The 25284-nt window shown below is 38.4% G+C and overlaps 1 protein-coding gene across 2 annotated transcripts in view; it reads left to right on the plus strand.

Annotated features, from left to right (window-relative positions):
* Positions 1–25284, plus strand: part of SGCG (sarcoglycan gamma) — a 95384-nt gene that overhangs the window by 24426 nt on the left and 45674 nt on the right. For both annotated transcript variants that reach the window (XM_050767106.1, XM_050767107.1), the window contains exon 2: positions 11001–11195. In XM_050767106.1, coding sequence (XP_050623063.1) covers positions 11001–11195 — 195 coding nt within the window. The remainder of the gene's footprint in view (positions 1–11000; positions 11196–25284) is intronic.

The raw sequence follows: 25284 nt of genomic DNA on the forward strand, positions 1-25284 counted from the left end.
CTAAACGTGGAAGTCTATTTGATCAATACAGTAGATGAGAATATACTTTATTCTGCCTGCCTTTAACAAATATGTATAACGGAGCCATTACTATGTGCCAGACCCCACTTTAGGTGCCAGTTATATAATAAACAAACAGACACCCTTCCCGTCCTCCTGGAGGTGAGCCTAATGAGGACCAGGCAATAAAAAGTAAAACAAATAAATGCATCATTATGTTCTAAAAGGAACTTTGAAGGAAACGAACAGGACACAGTTGCAGATTGTACAGGATAAAAGGGACAAGAGCAGGTGTTTATGGAAAGCTGAGGTCGGGAGGACAGAGTGGTGGCCAGGTGGTATGGACCAGTTTTCCCAGTAGTGGGTACAATGTGTGCAAAGACTGTAAGATAGGAGAAAGCTTATTCCGTTTGAGGGATGGAAAGGCTGGTGCTCCTGAGAAGGGCAGAGTGAGGTGAGATGGAGCTGGAGAGGCTGGCTGGTCCAGATGGAGTGAAGCTTCATCAGACGTGCAGTGGGAAGCCACGAGTGACTTTAAACAGGGCAGCAATGGTCCTCTTGTTGGGTGCCGTGTGGAGGCTGGATAAAGAGAGGCAGAGTGGGTGGAGGAGACCCCGAAGAGGCCGCACCACCAGTGCTGGAGTGAAGCAGGGGCAGTGCAGATGGGGAGGCCAGGATGAGCACAGCTGTCCTCAGGATGTGGCAGGCAGGGCTTGCTGATGAAGTAGACGTGAGGTGGCAGAGAGAGGGATTGTGATGGCACTCAGGCTTCTGAGATGATCAGCTGGGCATGGCTGGTGCCATGGACTGAGATGGGAATAGAAAAGGGAAGGGGGGAAATTCAGGAGGTGAGGGGAGAGTTGTTGAAAATTAAATTACCTTTTAACAAGTTCAGTTCGAAATACCAAGTGGAGATGTCAAACAGGCAATTATCAGATTAGAGAGTTCAGAGATGTTTTAGGTTGAGATAAAAATTTGGGAACCGTCAGCCTATAAATAATATTTAACTACATGATAATGAATAGGATCACCTTGAAAGATTGATGGAAGAGAAGAGATGGTCCTAGACCAGTTCAGGCAAAACCCACCATTTAGAGGCCGGAGTGAAAGAGAAGATTATGAAAGGGCCTGAGAAAGTCCAGAAAGGTAGAGGATAAAACTAGGAGAATACTGATTTTAAGAAAAAAAGTGTTTTCAAGGAGGAAATAGCCAACCATTTCAAATAAAATGAAGAGTGAAATGAATTTTATTTTATTTTTTATTTTTATTTATTTATTTATTTTATGAGACAGAGTCTCGCGCTGTCACCCAGCCTGGAGTGCAGTGGCCGGATCTCAGCTCACTGCAAGCTCCGCCTCCCGGGTTCCCGCCATTCTCCTGCCTCAGCCTCCCGAGTAGCTGGGACCACAGGCGCCGCCACCACGCCCGGCTAATTTTTTGTATTTTTAGTAGAGACGGGGTTTCACTGTGTTAGCCAGGATGGTCTCGATCTTCTGACCTCGTGATCCGCCCGTCTCGGCCTCCCAAAGTGCCGGGATTACAGGCTTGAGCCACCGCGCCCGGCCGTGAAATGAATTTTAAAAAGTGAGAGAAATAAAATAGGAAGTGAATATTGGATTTGGAAACAAGGAGGTTGTGTGATCCCTCTGACTGATATTAGCCAAAGCTAAATATGGCAAAATAACTTCTGGAAACACATCCTTCTATCTAAAGACTTGTGTGTTCTTTAGAAGGACCTGTTTGGTGCGGAAGGAAAATAGGTCAAAAATAGTTGCAAGCATTACTCATCATGTTGGTCGAAGGTGTTCTTACTCCGTGGTTTACCATCATAAGCCGTCCTGCCTTTGCACCTCTTGCTATGTGTATTAACCAGGACTGTTTCAGATGCAAGTGACAGAAGCCCAAGTCAAAGAAGTTCAGGTGAAGATGAAACTTAGTGCTGAATTTAGGATCTCAAATGATGTTGTTAGGATTTCACCCCTACTCGCACCCTCTCTCCCTCTTTTCTCATTCTTCCTGATTTCTTCTCTGGCAGTCTCTCTCCAAGTGGCTAAGGGATGAATGTTGGCACTGCAGTGTTAGGTCCATTAACTTCTGATAGCAGAGGCCAGCTTCTCTCTTGGAGCATTCATATTAATTATGAGACAACCGACACTGGCTTGCTTGTGTCCCATGACTTCCTAATGGTATTCACCATGTCTGGACTGTCGATATACCCTGATTGGTCAGTATGTGCCACATACACACCTGTGTTACTGGAGATGTGCCCACATGACCGATACCTGGACCACAACCACGTGGAGCTGAGGAGTGTTCTAGGGATGGACGAGAAAACAGTAGGTGCCCACTATAACAGAGTACACAAGGAAAAAGTAGACATCGACTGTAATAGGACACAGAAGAAAACAGTAGGTGCCCACTGTAATAGGATACAGAAGAAAACAGTAGGCGTCCACTGTAATAGGATACTGAAGCAGACACAGGGTTACAGCTGAGCATCCAACAGTTCCTCCATATAGTTCTTTGTTAACATTAACTCAGCTCTCATTGCAGCCAACTACTAACTTAACCATTAGCTATTTGGGCACTAAGTCAGAGACTGATGGTAGGTATAAATTATGCCAAGAGCTGGAGGAGATTTGGTACCAAATAATAACTGGTCTTGGTTAAGAGGCTAGGTGTCCGTAAGTGCTGGTCTTGCTCAGTTGCCATTCTGCGTCTTGTTTCTGCTAACTTTTTAATGTTTCTGGATGTTGGTATTATTCCTTAGTCAAGTACTCCCTAATGACACCACAAAAGCTTTAGATTTCTGATTTCTGAGAGCACCTGATAAAAACCAGGACAGAGCAATGAGAAAAGTTTGTCTGAATTGCCTACTTGTGTAAATATAAAACTGTGTTTTAAAATGAGCCTATAGCTGAAGTAAAAATCAAAACAAGACCAGTTTTGTAAGCTAACATTTGTATGCCTGTGGGTTTGAGCTTGTTTTATTTATTTATTTTTATTTTTTTCCCTTTTAGTCACTTGCCCGTTTGAATAAAGGTGTTTTCTTTTTTCAGTTCTGTTAGATTTTAAAGGGCATTTGTTCTGTTGGTTTGGTGTATTTTGTAGGGAACTTTTTAAAATGGCAGAGTTTGCCATTTTATTTTAAAAGTCAATCCTATTGTAAAGAAGAGAATGATTTGTTGACCTTTTAATCTAGATGTGTGTGTGTGTGTGTGTGTATGATAAGGGTATGTGTGAATTTGAGAATTATGCTGATTATAACTTTTGATGAAAGTGATAATTATGATCCATCTATTTAGCTATATTTTGTGTGCTGTGCTGAGCAATTTGACTAAAGGATAAAGGAGAACTATTCTTGAAATTATTTGGTCATCTAAATATAGTAATGAAGTTGGGATGAGTATGGTAAATTTATTGAATTTACTATTATAAAAGAAATATATATATATCAATTCTATAAATCTGAAAAAATACAAAAGAAATTTGGGAAATACTATTTTGAATGAAAAAAGGTGTACTCTAGGAGGAAATTATTAATAATTTTTTAGTTTCCTTGCAGTATTTTTCCTATGGGTATATATTTTAATATGTATGTATTCTAACTTTTCATTTAACATTATATCACTAGAATTTCCCTAAGTTATTATATGTTTTTCAAACATACGTCACATACCCAAAATACTGGTTTTGTAATACTGCAATAATTTGATGAATTAATTACTCTAATTTTAATCCTTCTTCATTTAATGTCCAGTTTTGCCCCCGTACAGATAATGGTAAATTCAATATCTTTAGGCACAAATTGTAGTTTTCATTTCTAGGTGTTTCCTTTGGGTAGGTTACTAGAATTGGAAGTACTATTGTTTGTTTGATGTTCTTGATACTTAGTGCCCAGTGTCTTTTGAGGGATTTATGTTAACTTTCACTTTTTTCATCAGAGGAGCAGCATGTCTCTTTTTCAATCACCTGGCCAATATTACCTATTATCAGTTTTTAAATTTCCCTTAATCTTTGAAAACTGCTGCAGTGATGGTGTTTATTTGCATTTCTTTAATTCAGGGTGAAGCTGAACATTTTCGGTATGTTTATTCGTCATGTGTGTTTCTTTGATGTATAGACATATTCATTGTTTGAGTTTTACTGGATTTTTTTCTATTTTTGCTGAGTTGAGATCATTTATATTTTAAGGATATTAACCTTGTCCTATCTTTAAGGCAAATACTTTTCCCAATTTATCTGCCATGGTGTTCTTTGTGCCACACATCTCCTAGGGCAGGCACCTCCCCTCTCCTCCTCCTTTCCGAAATGTTGGAGCTCATTCAGAACGATGTAAGTTATGATGCAAACAGTGAGGCAGAAAACACACTGAGAATTACTGCCATTAATTAGCACGAGATGAGATGTTTCTTGGAAGTTTGAAGGAAAATAGAGGTAAAACTCATGCAGTCATTCTCGATACTAGCATAACATAGGCAGCCTGAATTTAACCAGCACAGTAGCTTGCTCCTTCCCTGCCAGCTTGCCTTCTGGAAGAGCAACTTGTATAGATGGGATGTCCCTTAGTTCTCACTTTTCATTGCCTTATTACGATCTGTGTGTATGGGCTTGTTTCTAGACTCTCCATTTTCTTTCACTTGTCAATTATTTGTCACTAGCTCATTTTTTTTGTTGTTGTTACTGTAGCACAAAGCTGTATCATCACAACCTGTAGGGTAAGTCCCACTCCCTATGCATTCATGTGTTCAACAAGCACTTACTGACTGCCTATTATGTGCACATAACTGATACTGGTCACGGTTACCTAGTCACATTGTTGTAATTGTCTTCTCACATGGGTGACCTTGTCATTCAGAGGGATGATGCACCATGATGGTGCTTGTTACCTAGTAAGAAATTACCTATCTGGATATTAGAGCTAGGTGACATGGCTTATGAAAGACGGTTTTTGAAACTGTGGAAAGTAATTTTTCAGGAGTTTTCAGATTGACATCATAAGTGCTATCAGAGGTTTGCTAAGCCCCAAGTCAGCAAGCCCTGTGGCCAGAAAGGACGTTACCCAAGGCAGGTAGAATGCCATCCCTAACACTCAGGTGAATCTCCCATGAAGACTGGAAAGATGGCTTACTCTGTATCTGACAGATTGCATACAGCTGCAAAGAGAATTAGTCTATTGGAAGATAGATCTTAGAAAACAGCAGAGTGATAAAGCTGTGGAAATATAAAGCTAAGTTTAAAAAACATGACTGGTGAATGAGGAGGTCTAAATATATCTTACTGAAGCCCCAATGGAAGTAACTAGAGAAAATGTAGGGAAGACAATGGTTAAAGAAGCAATTGCCAAGAGTTTTCTAATTGAACTGAAGACAAGTTCAATTGAAAACAGACACTGACTCATGAACAGAATAAATTAATTCAAATTTATGAAAATCATTCTGAATCTGGAAAACAGTAAAAGTAAAAAAACTTTTAAAAATCCCAATGGAAAAAAAAAAAAGGCGTAACACTAACAGAAAGCTTTGTAGATACTTGTTCAATGAACTGTTGAAAGCAAAGTGGTGGAAATTTGTACTAGAAAAATATTGAAACCCAAAGTGGTATACCAAAGTCAGTATCAGACAGATAACTTTAAACTATTATAACTCATTCTTTGAGTTCTTAGAATTAAATTTGATTTCTAAAAGATCTGTTTTGTTCTTTCTCAAACTCACCTTTTCAAAAATTATACGATATTAACTCCTTTTGGGCATTATCCTTGCATTTATAATCTTTCTATCTTAGACTCTTGATAATGACCTACCCAAACTAGGCATGACAATAAATATTGGTTGAAATGAAGAATGTCATTTAGCGACATTTACCTAGTAGACACTATGTTCGATTCACTATATTATATGCTATGACAAGAATCAAATAATGTAGAAGACAGATTATCTGTCCTTAAGATCATTTTGTTTTAAATAACAAACCTGGGATCATGAATTCAGAAGCATATAAAAGCAGATATTTATACCAAAACAAGTATAGTGCTTCACATCTGGAGCCCTATCCATTAAAGGATTGAAAACTATACCTGAGAGATGCATTGAAAAGCAATCAAAATTAAGTATAGCATGGCCGAGTGCGGTGGCTTATACCTATAATCCCAGCACTCTGGGAGGCCGAGGCAGGTGGATCATGAGGTCAGGAGATCAAGACCATCCTGGCTAACAGGGTGAAACCCCGTTTCTACTAAAAATACAAAAAATTAGCTGGGCGTGGTGGCGGCGCCTGTAATCCCAGCTACTCGGGAGGCTGAGACAGGATAATTGCTTTAACCCGGGAGGTGCAGGTTGCAGTGAGCCGTGATCATGCCACTTCTCTCTAGCCTGGGCAACAGAGCGAGACTCCGTCTCAAAATAAAAATAAAAAAATTAAGTATAGCACCAACATACTTTGAAGGATGGTTAGCAGGAGAAATAATGTAATTTTCAATGACAAAATTTGTTTTAATAAACGAGTCTATGAAAATAAATTTAGTTCATGATACATTAAAAATTAGAATTCTTTATCTTGGAATATAGACTTTAAGTTCTAATACACTTATTTCACTAATTATGTTTTGTAAAGGGTTTGTAAGTAGATCACAAAGTGCTGTGCGTTATTCCAGTGCAGTTTCTTGCCAACGTGAATACCACTAATGCAGTTGCCTGACCCCCAAGTGCTGAAGCACTGATACTCTTCTCAAGCCTAATTTGAGTAAATACCTAAAGGAAGCTGGTTGAACCAGATAGCCTCTGAAAGTCTCTCCTGGCAAAAATGTAATATAGTGTCTAATAAAAATGAAAGCCACTTGTGAGTTGTGAGAAATATAAACAACAAAATCAAGTTTTTAGAGAAATATTTAAATTGAATGTTTCACCTAGTGATTTAACTCAGGCTTGTCGAGAGTAAAAGGACTTTTTTACACAATGCAGTGAACACTGGTAGATGGCACTTTAAAAACGTTAAAGAAGCCTATCACAAAACACGATATAAAAAGAATTACAGCTGGCAAGCTTTTTAAAAACAAAAAAGATTGGTAAATACAGCTCAAATATGAGAAGACTAGAAAGCAGGTCGCCAGCTTCCAAAAACCAGTGTGTGGTCAGGACTTTCTTCCAGGGATGTAGGGTCCAGCTTCTTACTCAAGCTGTCAGCAGGGCAGGTGGGCAGATGTAGGGGGACTCAAGAGCCAAAGACAGCACATTCCCCAGGCTCCCCTCTTTTGGGAGAACCTCACCAGACTGAAGGAGATCTTGCTGAGTCTTCTGAGTCCTAAACAACTAATCACACTAAACATACCCTGTTTATGCACAAGCTTCAAATTAACTCATTATAAAAAGTTAGGGAAATTCTGAAGTAACTCTCAACCTATTTTATTGCTTGTTGTATGCTTGAATAAAAATGTCTGGGTTGGCCGGGCACAGTGGCACACGCCTGTAATCCCAGCACTTTGGGAGGCCGAGGCGGGTGGATTACCTGAGGTCAGGAGTTCGAGACCAGCCTGGCCAACATGGTGAAACCCTGTTTCTACTAAAAATACAAAAACTAGCTGGGTGTGGTGGCGTGTGCTTGTAATCCCAGCTGCTTGAGAGGCTGAGGCAGGAGAATCACTTGAACCCGGGAGGCGGAGTTTGCAGTGAGCTGAGATCATGCCACTGCACTCCAGCCTGGCAACAGAGCAAGACTCTGTCTCAAAAAAAAAAAAAAAAAAAAGTCTGGGAATTTTTCCTTTCAACATGTGTATGTAATTAATTCAGCAAATATTTATTAAGCACATACTACATGTCGGCTGCTGTTCTAGGGGCCTCCGAGGGTAAAACAAAATAACAAAATAGTTGCAAACCTCAGCCTCTCAGGGCTTATATGTGGGGGGTGAGCATTTACAATCAAATAGGTAGGTAAAATACGTAGTATGCCTGGGGAGTTAAGTGCTGCAGGAGAAAAAATGTCAGAGGAGCCCGGGGAGCTCTGTGGTAGTGTTGGTGGGGTCTGTTGTTTCAATAGGATGATCAGGGAGGTCATTGACAAGAGATCTTGGAACAGAGAGTTGAGAGGAGCCATGCAGGCATCAGGGAGACCTTCCAGGTAGAGGGAATTCTAACTGTGGAGTCCTTGAGGTGGGGTCACACTTGGGGGACTCCTGGTCGAGTAAGACCACTGTTCCTGGGGCAGGAGGAGTCAGGGCGAGAGGGACTGGATGAAGGCAGGGAACCATGTCCGGGAGTGAGGAGTTTGGTTTTTGCTGTCAGTGAAATGGGAAGCCACAGGAAGGTTTGTTGCAGAGGTGGGGCATGAACCGACGCATGCTTTGAAAGGACCACTCCAGCCTCTACGTTAGAAATCGACTGTAGGAGATTTAGAGGCACAGGCAGGGGGACGGTCAGGTGGCTGTTGCAGTGACCCAGGTGAAAGACCATGGCAGAGGTGCTGATTTCGGGGATCTAAGAGCTGTCCGCATCACAGGATTGCTGTCAGCTCTCCAGCAAACCACGACAAAATTGTTTTAAATGGATACTGAAGTTTTCTCAATGTTATGTAGGGGTGAACAAAACCATTATCTAGTAGACAGAATAATGGCCCCCAGAGACATTCGTGTTCTAATAACCCCTGGAGCCTGTGAAGAGGTCACCTTACATGGAAGAGGAAGAGGCTCTGCAGGTGTGGTTATGCTCAGGCTCTCGAGACGGAAAGGCCATCCTGGGTTATCCAGGCAGACCCGGCGCTATCACAGGGGTCCCTATGAGGGGCAGACAGAGGCATCGGAGCCAGAGGAGGAGGTGTGATGGAAACAGAGGCTCAAGCAAGGAATGTGGGCAGCTTCTAGAAGCTGGAAAAGGCAAGCAATGTCTCCCCTCCACCCTCCAGAAAAGCACAGCCTTGCCCACGCTTTCATTTTAGACTCGTAAGACCTATTTTTTGACCTCCACAACTAAAAGATAAAATTGTGTTAAGCCACTAGGTTTCTGATAATTTGCTACAGCAATAATAGGAAACTATATATATAGGACTAGGAATATGTAGAAATAGAAATATACTCACATGTGTTCTTAGAAAACTTTGCTGGTTGTGTCCATCTGTAGCAATATTGTAAGTACTGTGCTTGCTTTTGGTTCAGACTCCCTGGCCACCCTTCCCCATCCAATTGCGCTCTCCTAGTCTGTCCTTTATAGAAATTCTGGAGCCATTATTTCAGATGATAAGCACTTTGAAATAAATATAATAGAGGGAAGTGGTTGAGAGTGACTGCGTGTCCAGAGAAGGAGGCTTCTTTGAGGAGATGACACGTGTGCTGCTACTGAAAGATGAGCAGGACCAGCAGGGGAAGACCAAGTCCAGGACAAAGGTCCTAGGGTGAGAATTAACCTGGTCTGTTGAATAGTACCGACTCTTCGCTTCAGTCTTGTGAGCAAAGGACACAATGGTGGTAGATAAAGCCAAAGACATCAGCAAAGTCCGGCTTATATAGGGTCTTTTAGGTGATAGAGGCATTTGGACATTGTCACTGTGGTGAAAAGCCATCAGAAGGTTTGGAAAAATAGAGTGACTGGAGCTTTCTTACATTTTACACATTGGCTGCTGGGTAGGGAATGGTTTTCAAGAAGGGAAAGAATGAAAGTGGATTTTTCAGCAGTGTAGTTGAGAGCAGTCAGAGTAACCTGAACTAGTGCGGTAGCAGTGGAAATGTAGCGAGGTAGACAGATTTTGGATATATATGAAAGTTAGAATTGATAGGACTTGCTGATGTGGGGCTTGAGGGAAAAGAGAACCATCAGGGATACATCTGGTACTTTGGCTTGAGCTGCTGGCTGTGATCTAAGGAAGACTGGAGGAGTTCAAAGAAATGAGTCAATGAATAATGCCCTTATGAAATCATTAAACATTTAGGGGTTGAATAATGCTGGCTGTCAGTCCTGGATATTTGAAAATACTATGTGATGAATAGCCTAATTTTAGATAATCAGAATATGTGAAAATGCCTGTCGTTAAATTGGAAGGAGATTTAAAGATTTGTTTTAGACCGTAACTTATTTTTAACAAGGACAACTCCAAATCACCCCTAAAAATAAATGTGTGACTTTTGCACAAAAGAAATCCCAGAGAAGAGTATTTATATTCTGATTCATCTTTTTACTACATTTACCATCAGGAAAGTCTTCATAATCTCCCATTTTAACTTTGTAGCTAAGAAGTACTTCTGTTCTTTGTATAAAGGGAAAAATGAATACTTTTTTTAATTTTCTTTTTTTTCTTTTTCTTTTTTTTTTTTTGAAATGGAGTCTCACTCTGTCATCCAGGCTGGAGTGCAATGGCATGATCTCAGCTCACTGCAACCTCCACCTCCTGGGTTCAAGCAATTCTCCTGCCTCAGCCTCCCAAGTAGCTGGGACTACAGGCGCCTGCCACCACGCCCAGCTAATTTTTTGTATTTTTAGTAGAGACGGGGTTTCACCGTGTTAGCCAGGATGGTCTCGATCTCCTGACCTCGTGAGACGCCTCAGCCTCCCAAAGTGCTGGAATTACAGACGTGTGCCACCGCCCTGGCCACGGATTCCTTTTTAAAGATACTAGCTTGATTTTCCTCCCAATTAACCTTCGTAGAACTTGGTAACTTGATTATTTTAGGTTAATGCTTCAATTCCAAGTTTAACCCTGAAGAACTTTGATAGATACAGAGAATTTATTAACATCCGAAGTTATTAACATCTGAAAATATGGTCACTAGATTTCAAATGTTTATCATACATAAAATATTCTAAATGACAGATTAAATATCTCCCTGTGATTGAAACACAGTGACATGTTTCAGAATAATATTTAATTATCTTTTTAAAAAATCATTAATTTTGGAAATTTATGACTGGGATGAAAAATATGTTTTCAGGCTCATAGTAAATCAGTATTAACAAACAAGTTGACTCCCTCATTCCCTCTCTGTCTCTTTCTCTCTCCTCTCATGAACACACCCGTGGCAGATGGTGCGTGAGCAGTACACTACAGCCACAGAAGGCACCCACATAGAGAGGCCAGAGAATCCGTATGTCTACAAAATTGGCATTTATGGCTGGAGAAAGCGCTGCCTCTACTTGTTTGTTCTTCTTTTACTCATCATCCTCGTTGTGAATTTAGCTCTTACAATTTGGATTCTTAAAGTGATGTGGTTTTCTCCAGTAAGTATCATTGTTTTCTGGTAAGCATGTTCTTGTTTTGTTCACTGTATCACTTCGTCTATATTATATTGATAGGAGTTTCCTTTTATGTGATTAACATTCATTTCTTTGCTATCTGGATCAGAATTTCAGGAGCAAAATATGTATGTAGCATTTACATTTTTCCCTTTTCCTTAAACCTCATTGTGAACTATAGTGTGTTGGTTTTGTGTGTTTTTGCTGTAATTTTTTTCATTAGTCATCTCTATATAGTGGGAATATTGTAATAGTCTTTAGTTTGTGGTTGATTGAGTCAAGATTACTTACTGATTATTTAATTCATCAGTTTGTAAAACTGTATAAATCATTTTTTAAATTTTCATTAATTCATAAATATTTACTTTAAATGGCACTCTCTTTTAAATTTTTTTTTTATTTACAGGTAATCAAGTTACACTTTCATTTTTTAAAGACCCTTTACTAAGAGACAGTAAATTCATGTACACACTTCAGCATTCAGCAACAGATTTAGTAACTAAAATGTCAATCCTAAGGAATTCATATTCTATTTTAAACATTCTTATGTTTTAAAGATAGCTACATAATTTTGTATTCTTTGATAATATTTTGTGTACTCTTGAAAAAATGCTTAATGTAGAATGTCTTAATTTTACAAGATAGCCACAGTGAGACAAAAATATTGCAGAGAACATCGCAGGCAGGTCAGTCTGTTGCTTACATGCATCTGAAGGTGTGATATATGCACAGGCCCCTCCGTCCCTCCTTCCCTCCCTCCCTCCCTCCCTCCCTCCCTCCCTCTCTCCCTCCCTCTCTCCTTCCCTCCCTCCCTCCCTTCCTTCCTTCCTTCCTTCCTTTTTGACGGAGTCTTGCTGTGTTGCCCAGGCTGGAGTGCAGTGGTGCAATCTTGTCTCACTGCAACCTTCACCTCTGCACAGGCTCTTTCTGAGAACAATGCTTGAAGTCATTCACTCGGAAACACCTTCTATTCTTCTTCTTCACTTTCTATGCAAGTATTTCTGTCCCACTATAGTTCTAGCCAGTAGATACATTATTTATTTTATTGACATAATATTTATGTTTTTATATATGCAAAGAGGTAAAATACCAATCAAATCAAAATATAGTTTGAAACTGTGTTAGTATATTTGATATATTAATATGAATGCAGTCAATATAAATATATAATATAAGCTGTTATAAATTATAATTATAAATATATATGAACAATTATGTAAATATATTCAAATTAATCCAATTTAAATTGTGATTTCTTGGTTAAAATTTATAAAATCACTATTTCTACAGCATCACAATAGTACTTAGTCCCATTGGACAATGTTACTTCATGAAAGTGGCACAACTAACAAGATGCATGTTTTTGCACATCATATAAATTTTAATATCTAAATGTAAAATAGTTTAATATTTTCTGGAGACTGAAGCAGTGTTAAAGTCCTCAAATTATAAAATATGGGATTTGCCAGAGACAACTCTGAATAGAGAGCCCTGCATCAGTCTGCTGTAGGACTGCCAGTTATGCAGAAGGTTAAGAGAGGCAGTGTCCTGGGTAGGAGGCCCATGGAAGGGCCCAGGAGTGAGGAGAAGCCACCCACTGCCCAGCACGTGCTGAGCAAGGACAGACTTTATCTGGAATGAATGATGTGCATTATTTATGAAATAAGAGTGAATTAATTTTGTAAACTATTTGACTGTAAAGTGACAATATGTCTACTTTATAATCTTGTCATGTGGCACCTAAAACAACTTTGAGGTATTATAAATGTGGATTAAATTAAGTTGTGCCAGCAGCTGTGTCCATTTCACTGATGGAGAAGGGCTCCCCACAGACATCAGCACAGACGTTCCTGCCGTCACCGCAGCTGCCCATCCCATGCCCTTTCTAGTGAGATATGGTCGAGTGTGGTATTTTCTTCAGTTAGGAACCTGTTGCTAATTGGTAGTGAGTATTCAGGATTCTTTAGTGCTGTCTTTAACAAAATAAGAAAAACTACTACTAACATTTATGGAATCAAAAGGCAAGATACCCAAAGGCACTAACCTACAGAAAATGCCAGGCCTTAATTGGAAGATGCTGGTTAGACTTTGCATCATTATTCTCAAAGTGGAATGACATAAATGATGTAATTCTCATAGGTGCATGAGTTTGATTTCTTACTTTTGTAATTATCCCATATGTTTTGAAACAGTAAATTGTAAATTAACATATGTTTTAATTCTTACTGATTTGAAAGATTTTAAAATATAAGATTTCATGTTCTATTTATTGTAAATTTTATTTCAAGAACAAAATTAACACAAGATCTACCCTCTTAACAGATTTTAATTGTACAATATGATATCATTAACAATAGGTACAATGTTGTACAGCAGATGTCTAGAACTTACTCATCCTGCTTGATTGAAATGTGAAGTCCATTGATTAATAGCACCCATTCTCACTTCCTCAGCCCCTGGTAACCACCATTCCACTCTTTGTTCAATGAATTTGCCTACTGTAGATACCTCATATAAGTGGAAGCATGTAATATTTGTCCTTTTGTGCTTATTTCACTTTGCATAATGTCCTCAAGGTTTATCCATGTTGTCTCACATTGCAGAACTTTTTTCTTTTTTAAGATGAATAATATTCTACTGTATGGACATACATTTTCTTTATTCATTTGTTATCTGTAGACTTTTAGGTGTTTTCCACATCTTGATTGACTAGTATAAATAGTGCCACAGTGAACATGAAAGAGCAGATACCTGTTCCAGTTTCTGATTTCCATTCTTTTGGATAAACAACAAACTATTGGAAAAGGAAATTAGAAAAACAATCCCATTTTCAATAACATCAAAAAGAATGCAATATCTAGAAATAAACTTAACTAAGAAGATGAAAGACTTACATAATGACAACTATAAAATACTGATGAAAAAATTAAAGACACAAATGAGAAGATATCCCATGTTCATTGATTGGAAGACTTGGTATTAATAAAATGTACATTCTACCACAAGTGATCTATAGATTCAGTGCAATTCCCATCAAAATCCTAATGTTATGGTTTTTTACAGAAATAGAAAACACAATCCAAAAATTCATGTGGAATTACAAAAGACCTGAAACAGCCAAATCAGTTTTGAGAAAGAAGAACAAAGCTAGAGGCATCATGCTTCCTGATTTTGAAATATATTACAAAGCTATCATAATTTAAACAGTATGGTACTGGCATAAAGAAAGGCATATAGACCACTGGAATAGATATTCTAGAAAAAAATCCATGCATGTGTGATCAACTGGTGCCCAAGAATATCAAATGAGGAAAAGATAGTCTGTTCAACAGTGCTGGGAAAACTGGATTTTCACATGCAAAAGAAGAATTTGGACCCTTATCTGAAACCATGCATAAAAATTAATGCAAAATGGATTAAAGATTTAAACATAAGGCCTAAAAGTGTAAAACTTCTGGAAGTAGATATTTGGAGAAAAGCTTCGTGACATTGGTCTTGGAAATGATTTCTTGAATATCAAAAGTACAGGCAACCAAAGCAAAAATAGACAGGTGGGACTACACTATACTAAAAAGCCTCTGTGCAGCAAAGAAAATAATCAGCAGAGTGAAAAGGCAACCCATGAAATGGGAGAAGATATTTGCAAACTATATATCTGATAAGGGGTTAATTTCCAAAATATATAAGGAACTCCTATAACTCAAGAGCAAAAAGACAAATAACCCGATTAAAAATGGACAAAACATCTGAATAGACATTTCTCCAAAGAAGACACAGAATGGCCTAAGTGTTCGGCATCACTAATCATCAGGGACATGCAAATCAAAACCATTATGAGCTACTATCTCACACCTATCAGGATGGCTATTATCAAAAAACAAAACACAGCAAATACTGGCAAGGATGTGGAGAAATTGGAATCCTCGTGCACTGTCGGTGAGAATGCAAAATGGTGCAGCCACTATGGAAAACAGTATGGAAATTCCTTTAAAAATTAAAAATCAAACTTCCTTATGATCCAATAATTCCACGTTCAGATATTTATCCAAAAGAATGGAAACCAATTTCTTTTTTATTTTCATATATAAACCAATGTATTTTCTTGAACATTAACATCCCAAAGAAGTATGTCTGTAAGAGAACTTTTAATATGTCTACAAAAGAACTCTTTTGAGCACTTTGACACTGAAATGGTAAAGTTAAATAGGGCTTTGAGCATTTGCAGAGATCTGCGTAGTTTTGAGCTTGTAACAACTACCATATAATTATTTACCCAGACTCGGTGTAATTGCTTATCTATCACCCATCCAGTTGTTAGAATATAGGGAAACCCATAATTTTTCAAATTAACAAAGTTTAGCATGGCTTTCTCTGCTCAGATCCTCAACAGTGTAGCAATGGCACCTTTATTAGTTTACATGTACTGTCATTTCAACACCTCATCATGCTTTAATGTTTCACTGTAGAAAACGGTAAAACTAACTACAAATGATGTATTCAACAATGCCAAGTTAACATTAGGAGAGAAAGCCAGTAAAACATCACAAAATGAATGCATAAGGACACCAAAGAATATTAAAAGTTTAAAAAAAAGGGAGGGAGAAGACCAGAGCAAAATGTTGATAGGAGTATTAATCTGAATTCAAATAAGGCTGAGCCTGGTTTTATCTGCCCAGCTGGGGTTAGAAAGAACCCAAATTAGTAGTATCTCACAAATCCAATTCTACTCTTAGAAATAAAACTTGATGTAAGAGAAATTTTCACAATTTCCAGAAAAGACATCTGTTGAATATAAAGTGATATTTAGGACATTGTAACAACTGATGCTGAGCATAAAGATTCTAAAATATTCCCTGTTAGCCATTATAATAGTTAAATCAGTTAGTCAGGAATGCAGTTATTAAAAGAAATCAGTGTAGTAGAGTACCTTATTATGCTTTGTCCTTATTATATTTTCGTTCTATAAAAATAATATGCAATATTAGTTACAGTGTTCACGAGTGTAGAATAATATACATGGGTCATATCTGCATGTTAAAATAAGACATCTTTAATTTTGAATGAAATTGATTTTTTAGAAGACTTTTAGAGTTATCAACCTTTGTTTGCCTATAAAATATTTTAATGCATTTTAGTGAATGTAACTTTAGGTTATCATCAAGGTAAGATGAATGATTCTAAGCTAATTATATTAACTCTGGTAATTAAATCTTGGAGGCAATCTTATTTGGGAAAAAAGATATAAGTGATCAAGGAAGAATAGTAATATTAAATGTTATCATTAAGCTTATAATTCTATAAAATACTCTGTGGTTAAGTATTGTTTGTTTTCATTTATTATGGTAATAAGTAACATTGCCCTTTTTAGGAGTTCAGGATACCCTGGTAGATTTCTCCTTAACAAGGATTTAAAATTAATTCATTTTGGAAAGTAGCAATTAAGAATTCCCCATTAAGGACTTTCCCCATTAAGAACCTTTCATTTAGCAAGAAAGTAAACCCTTGCTACACAGCCTTTGTGGATATTTCCTTAGATACATGTTTTGTCATTAAGCCATTAGTGATCATTCATAGGAAGCTGGGAAAATGTTATTAGATGGCATCTTAATGACATTTATTTCAGCCTTATAATTATATTAATATAATCATTTGAAAAGGATTTTTAAAACTTAGAAAAGAATGCAGATATGCAAGTGACCAGAGGCTGGCTGTGAATGCACAATGGTCATGGAAGGTTGTTAAAATATCACCCTTGGAGGGGTATTTTCTGAAATCCCATTTGCATTTTATAAACTCTCAACACTATACTGTACGCTTTGTGTTAGATGATTTTGCCCAACTGTAGGCTGATGTAAGGGTTCTGAGCATATTTAAGGTGGGCTAAACCAAGCTATGCTGTTAGGTGGGTGAGGTGTATTAAATGCATTTTCAACTCTTCATAAATCAAACAGCATCTATATTGTTTAAACTATTAGCTTTGTGTTTGTCATTAAGCAGTTAGTGATGATTCATGGGAAATTTGTTACACAGCAATAGAAAACTAGTACAATGTTACTACACCATGTGAAGTGTTTAATTTCTCTTTTGCTGGGTATTGACAAAAACAAAGCAGAACAAAGAGAAAAACTCTAAAATTACCTAAATAAACTTACCTGATGACCCTTACTCTTGACCATTTATTAACAGAGAAATGGTTAGCTTTTAATCTTTTATTACTGGATATTGATATATATTTTAAATAACTAGCAATAAGATAATGTTTAGCCTAATCTAATCATGTATGTTTTAACCACTTCTTACTGGGAAATTACTTGTTTATGAATTACATTATTCTTTTTAAAAATATTTTGAAATGAAAAATAATTTCATTTTAATAACAAAAATGTTCTTTGATGCATTAATATGAGTGATCATTTTAGCTCATCATAATTGAGGAAATCAGTGTATATATTGATGTAGTATTTATTATGAAAAAAGTTTATTTTTAAAAGACTCTTGTCTTTTTTATTTTCATGACTCATCATTTAGCATATAATAGATTTCACAATCCATTCATGCCTACTAACTCAATTTATCCTCATCATCATCCCATGAGTTTGAGATTGACAGACTTCAACTTTACGTATTGTTATTTCAGTGATTTCAAAGCTAAGTGTATCTTAGCAGATAACAGGATCCATGAAGATCAGGAAAACCGACTCAGAAGGTGGCACCATGAAGGCAGCACACAGACTTATCCTTGAACCATGTCCAAAAAAAGCCCTTTAGGGGTTTTATGGGACCCAATAAATACAAATTTTTCCCCATCCAAATTCAAACCCAACTGAAAGGAACAAAAAAAAAATCTGGTAGAGATAGCTTAAAATACCATCTGTGTTACTGATAAAAAGCTGATTGGAGGGTGCTGGCTTGGATTTGGCCAAATGTCTTGCACCCCAGAATTAGAAAGATGACCCATCAAGTCACAGGCAGCATGGAGAATTCCTGACGCCTGCTGCGAGGCAAGGACTTGATACTGAGACATGCTTCCTGGTGGGATTTCCTGTACCCACATCAGACCCGAAATCTGTGGGCAAGTAGATCCCTGGGGAAGGAGGAGAGGAGCCAGAAGCCTGCACTTCTCCTAACTCTCCAGCCACACACATCACTCTCCTGCCCTGGGCTGCAGAGAAGGGCAGAGTGTTTCTCTCACGAAAGATCCCTCCTACATCCCCCACTTAAGTGATCTCATGTTGATTTTTCAGGCTGCCAGAGTGAGGATCTAAGTCAGAAACTAGGGAGGGGGGCAGAAAAGTGGAGAGGAAAGCTTGATCCCCCTTTCACCATAGAGACCAAGTGATTAATCATTATTCCCACTTACCTGCACATCACCTCTGGCTATTTCAAAGTTCTGCCTGTGAGAATCAGGGACAGGAAATGCCCTCACTGTATTTATCTGATTTTACCTTATTATTGAAAATCCATGAGTGGATCCATTCCTGTTGCATTGAAAAACCACAGAAACACACCAGCCTCTGACCGCAGGCTGGGCACAGTTTCCTCTGCCGTCTCACTCTAAACTGCTCGCCTGTTGCACATTGGTATCCAATTCTGCAGACAGTTCTCTCTTGCTTCAGTGTTTTAGTATATGCTCTTCTCTCTATCTAGAGCATCCGCTCCAACCCAGACACACACACACAGTCACATCATTATGGTTTGGATCTGTGTCCCCACCCAGTCTCATGTTGAACTGTAACCCCCAGTGTTGAGGTGCAGCCTGGTGGGAAGTGGTTGGATCATGGGGGTGGGTCCTTCATGAATGGTTTAGCACCACCCCCTTGGTGCTGTTGTCCTGACAGTTATCATGAGATCTGGTTGTTGAAGAGTGTGTAGCATCTCCCCTCTCTCTCTTGCTCCTGCTCCTGCCATGTAAGACATGATTGCTAGGACTTTGCCTTCCACTGTAATTATAAGTTTCCTAAGGCCTCCCCAGAAGCCAAACAGAAACCACTATGCTTCCTGTACAGCGTGTAGAACCATGAGCCAGTTAAACCTCTGTTCTTTATAATTTGCCCAGTCTTTGGTATTTCATTGTAGCAATGCGAGAATGGACTAATGCAGGGTCTCAGCTCAAAATGATACTTTCTTGATGAGGTTACCTGGATCACCTCCGGTCTAAGACAGGATCCTCCTATTATTCTCTTCTGTAGGACTCGGACTTATTTTTCCATAGCATAGCACACCACAATTTTTGTTCATATAAAAAAAAAACAACTTTGTTGTTAAATGTCTGCTAACCCTGTAGGATCATGTCAGTTGAGCCTGGTAGACTCAGGCTCTAGCAGAAAACTGATGCTCTGTAAGTATTTCTTGAGTTGATAAGAGATTGAATGACCAAGGGATGTATTCTTTTTATTTACTTTAATATAGTTGTTGTTTTATGATTTTAGCAAATGAGTATAGAAAGAGGCAAAGTAACCTAGAGAAAGCACAGATGCTTAAAAATTAGTAGAAGAATAACTGAATCTCTCAAAGGCAAATTAGAGAGGATGTGAAAGCATGGGCATGATATGAGAGAGCGAGAAGAGAGGCTCCAGTTACTTGGGAAGGCTCTTAGAAATGGATACTGCTAAGCTGCTTCCCAGGAGAGGCTGGTGGATTGGGTCTGAGGAGGGGCCCCAGCTAAGTCCTGTGTCACAGAGCAGGTTTGGTTTGCAGACACTGCAAACTTCAGGGTCACCTAAAGTTTAAATTACACTCAGGGAATACAGCATGAGTAGCAGGAGTCCTCGACTCGGCTATCACATTCTTTCCCATGTTATCTCCTTCGTAATGTTTTATGCTGACAGTGCTGATGTGATATAGATAGAGGCATTCCATTTCTTAAGTGGTGAAAGGGAAGTAAAAGAAGGAGTATGCCTGAATGAAATCATGCAAACAGCACAAGGAAACTTTCTGTAAGGAGCTGTCAGTTTTACTACCCACATCTCTGCAATGGTCTCACTGGCAAAGTACCCATATCTCTGCAGTGGTTTCATTGGCAAATAATTAGGATTGCAATTTATAGGATTAATTAATTTAAGAAAAGACAACTGGTGGGGCATGGTGACTCATGCCTGTAATACCAGCTCTTTGGGAGGACAAGGCAGGCAGATCACTTGAGGCCAGGAATTCAGACCAGCCTGGCCTACATGGTGAAACCCTGTCTCTACTAAAAATATAAAAATTAGCTGGGCGTGGTGGCACGTGCCTGTAATCTCAGCTACTTGGGTGGCTGAGGCAGAAGAATCACTTGAACCCAGGAAGTGGGGGTTGTAGTGAGCCCAGATGGTGCCACAGCACTCCAGGCTGGGTGACAGAGTGAGACTCCGTTTCAAAAATAAATAAGAAAAGATGACAATGCAAACTACTAAAATTATATTATATCTGTCCTTGATCATTTACTGAACCTAAAGAGATCAAATTTATCTAAAACTAAAATGACTTATACTGAAATGCTTTCTGGGAGCATGTTCAGTATTTTACAAATATGAACACACTTTGCAAATATATTTTATAAATAACATTTTATCAGATTGGACAGAGATTTAAAAAAAAAAACTTACTGTGATAGTTATATGAACAAACAGAATGTCTACCATATTTTTAGTGGCTAGTGCTATAGTGTATCTTAAGATACCTTTGTTCATCATCACACTTTGCTTGCCTTCATCATTGAAAGGCTGGCAGGTGCCCCTAAGGCAGCTACATGCGGCCACCTGCAGGTGACCATGGCTCAGCCTGGGGGTGGTTTTGCTCTGCTCCCTGGGGCTGGCTCCTGTGTGCTCCCTAAGGAAGGGCAGTGTGGCCTCAGCTGCAGGGAGGCCTCTAACAAACTTGGCCATGAAAGGAACTCTCTGAAACTGACCCAGTTGTTCCACAAACAGTTTTTTGGATAAACAGAAATTGACCCTTCTGGTCTTAAAGCTTGAAATTTGCATTTGTTTTATCTGAGTTCCTTTCTCAGGAAAGGGCCTTCAGACCTGTCAAAAAAAGTATCAAGGAACTGAAACTTAACAGGTCACCACATCCAGACAATAAAATGCCTGACCCCACATTCATCATGATTGCTTCCTTGTCCCACCCTAGTTCCTGTTTTCCTACACATTGTTAAATTTCTTCCCTGCTGTAAAAACCCCTAGTTTTAGTTGATCAGAGATTAATTTGAGACTGAGCTCCCATCTCCTGGGCTGCAGCACCCAGTTAAAGCCTTCTTCCTTGTCACTTCAGTCATTGGCTTTCTGTGCAGCAAACAGCAGGACCTAGACCAAACCCCTGCTGTTTCAGTTGTAGCAGGATGAGCCGCAGACAAAACTCCTCAGACACCGGATTAAAGAAGGAAGAGGTTTTGTATTCGGCCAGGAGCGTCAGCAGACTCGTGTCTTAAGAGTCAAGCTCCCCAAAAAAGAAATTCTTGGCCTTTTTAAAGGCTTACAACTTTAAGGGGTCCATGTGAAAGAGTCGTGATAAATTGAGCAAGCGTGGGAAACATGACTGGAGGCTACATGCATCAGCTAACAGAACAAAAAGTTTTACAATGCTTTTTTCATACAGTGTCTGGAATTTACAGATAACACAGGTAGTTTAGGTCAGGGGTTGATGTTATTATTATTGCTTTTTTTAACTTCTAGGGCCAAGTGGTGGTGCCAAGGTTGTCTAGCTATTTATCTTACTTTTGTTTTTTCCAACTTTTTGCTTTCTCTCTTTCTTCTTGTCTTGTGAACTAGGCAAGGTTGGGGGAGGAGGGCAGCGGGAGTAGTAGTGGTCTCCTCCCTTACAGTAACATCTCCCCAGGGAAAGCAACGTGCAGGAAGGAAGAGCAATGGAATATTATCTGGCACAGAAACCAAGGAAGAGACGTCAACTTCTTTGCTGTGCCTATCTGACATTCTTGGTGGCTCCATTTAGAAACATTGGACCACTGGTCTTCCAACTGCCTTTGTCTACACTGTGCTGGTGGAAGATAGGTGTCTGGTGCCCAGACCAACCCTATGCCCTGCTGTTCTCCTCCATTCCTGCCTTAATGATGCCCAGCTCACACTGTCATTTGATTTTCAGCAGTGTGATATTGATGCCTTAAACCACCTGCATCTCCATCCCATTTGTTTTTCAAATGAATGGAACTGTGATTAAAAGAAAAATATGACACTGTAGCATTTTTAACCAGTACCTGGCATTTTCTCAAATTATTTATGTCTTTCTAAAAGGTATTATATCATATCAGTGCTTTCCAGTCCAAAAACCAAAGTGAAATGTTTGATTTATATGCTACTTGTAATAGAGTAGGGTTGAAGCAGAGGTCACAGACAGTAGGAACATGTACTAACTTAATGGCATTTTCTTTCTTAGAAGACAAGATATTATCAAGACTGAGTTTGGAGGAGGAAGACAAACCTAGAGCTATTCCACGTACAGAGGAATTTCATTATCATGGATATCAGTGATACAAATCCCATCATTACCAGTGTCTAAAGATACAAATAGCACTATAGTTTTAATTTTTATCCCAGGGATATGCCTTCAATTTTCTCTTTTATTATAATTTTTATGAGTGATTTAACCATATTACAGCAATTGGGAAATAAAGAAGGCAACAGCACACCTGGTCTCCTAAGCTATAGGCTCTTGCTGCAAGGAGGGACGTCCATCAGCCCGAACTGGAACTAGGCCTCACTTTCCTGTCTCAGGGAATATTATTATAACAAAACTAATGGGCTCCAGATGCAGATCTATTCACTTTCCTCCCGTTTCTACCAATAATAGGAAACTGTTAATGTCTTCTGGTAACATAGTTTTTTCTCACAAATGCTAACAAAGATAGTATCTTGAAATTATAAACCAACTAATCTTATGTACTTGATTAGGTTTTATTTAGAAAAACCTACTTTGAGACACTGTAAAAACAGTGAAAAGAATATTAGCTTAGGATTCAGACTGGGTAAGAGTCTTGGTTTTAATTAGGATTATGTTCAATCTGTGATTCTTTGATAGCACACACACACCCACAGAACAAGGACCATTAGTGATTACTTATGTTAATTAAATGCTCAGTTTAAGCCTGGCACAAAATTATGAAATCCTTTGACGAAAGTTATTCTTTATTTTATTCTATTTTTAGTATAACATGAAAAAGTACCTGCTATCCTGTTAAACTTCTCATTATAAAAATAATGTGAAAAGTTGCACTCAGACAAAAACCACCACCCCACTGGTACAATATGGAAATATGGATCCCAGCATGGATGATTTAGTAGGTGTTAACAGAGTAAGCTGAGAGTTAAAAAAAAAAAAAAAAAAAAAAACCAAAGACATATTTTGTGGATAGTCACCATCATCTTATAGCAATAAGATGTAGGCTATACATAATGGCCAAATGTGGAAGTCAGACCAATTTCAGATGTTCAGTAACTTACAAGACTATGTGCACAAAATGTGAAATAACAATTTCAAAGAAGACAGTACTCAAAAAATGAGATAGTAAAAGAGGATAATTATCTACCTTTTCTTAGCAATGAAGCATATTAGAATCTTGAACATGTTATTCCAGAGTAATCTCTCCATGACAGAATTATCATGGACATTCTACTAAATATCTAAAACTCTTTCAAGATGCACCCTTCCAGCTTGACCCAGTGCAAATCTCACGTCTTCTGAGAGGCATTCCCCAAATTCTCCAGTACTCTTTGTTCAAGTCCCATTCAGAACCCCTGAATTTGTCTATACTAGGGGTGTATCTGTTTGTGTCAGAGAAATTCAGGGGCCAATAGAACACTATACTCTTGAATCCTCAGCCATATCACAGTGCCATACATATAATTTGGTACCCAATAAATATTTTATGATTCAAAAAATGTGTAAATATGAAATATAACTTTCAAAAATGTTTGTGTATATGAAGTTAGCAATGACCAAGAAGGAATGACACAAATTTATTACTAGATTTATAACAAAAAATTACTGAAGGGTTTACAGACAGGTTGACGGATCTAACATTACTATGAAAATTTACTAGGACAATGAATCTTTTCAGTTTTTCTTTTTATCTTCACAGTGCATTGTTTTTCTACCTGCTGTCTTATTTTTAGAATAATTTAGAAAAAGAAAATGAAGGCTCTTTTTCCTGATTTTGGCATGAATCCCCCTTGTTTCAAATGAAGATGGCATCATGAGGCAGCTGAAAGAGGAGAGCTTAGGTAATGCACAATGTGTTGGCTGCCTGTCCACGTCCGTCATGCACTGATGTGGTAGGCAAGCAATCTTTTTGTTAAAATCATGTTTGTGACCATAATCATTTGAATGAATTCTTTTACAGAAATTAAAATCCCAGAAAGAAAAAAAATTCATTATACACCTATTAAGAATGGGAAAAAAAAAACAACCTGGCAGTACCAAACGCTGACAAGAATGTGGAACAACTATAACTCTCCTCTATTGTTTATGGGAATGCAAAAAAATGGGACTGCACTTTTGATTTGGCTCTCAGCTTAGGGGTGCTGTTAATGTACAGGGATGCTACTGATTTTTGTACATTGGTTTTGTATCGCAAAACTTAGCTGAAATTGCCTATCATCTCAAGGAGCTTTTGGGCAGAGACTACGGGGTTTTCTCAATGTAGAATCATGTCATCTGCATACAGGATTAGTTTGACTTTCTCTCCTCCTATTTGGATACCTTTTCTTTCTTTCTCTTGCCTGCTCTGACCAGGACCTCCAATACTATGTTGAATAGGAGTGGTAAGAGAGGGCCTCCTTCCTTGTCTTGTGCCGGTTTTCAAGGGGAATGCTTCCAGCTTTTAACCATTCAGTATGATATTGGCTGTGGGTTTGTCATAGACGTCTCCTTATTTTAAAGTATGTTCCTTCAATACCTAGTTGATTGAGAGTTTCAACACAAAAGGGTGTTGAATTTTATGGAAAGCTTTTTCTACATCTATTGAGATAATCATGTGCTTTTTGTCTTTAGTTCTGTTTGCGTAATGAATCGTATTTATTGATGTGCATATGTTAAAGCAACCTTGAATTGCAGGGATAAAGCCTACTTGATCATGGTGGGTTAG

The sequence above is a fragment of the Macaca thibetana genome, chromosome 17 (genome assembly GCF_024542745.1).
Source record: "Macaca thibetana thibetana isolate TM-01 chromosome 17, ASM2454274v1, whole genome shotgun sequence".
NCBI lineage: Eukaryota > Metazoa > Chordata > Mammalia > Primates > Cercopithecidae > Macaca > Macaca thibetana.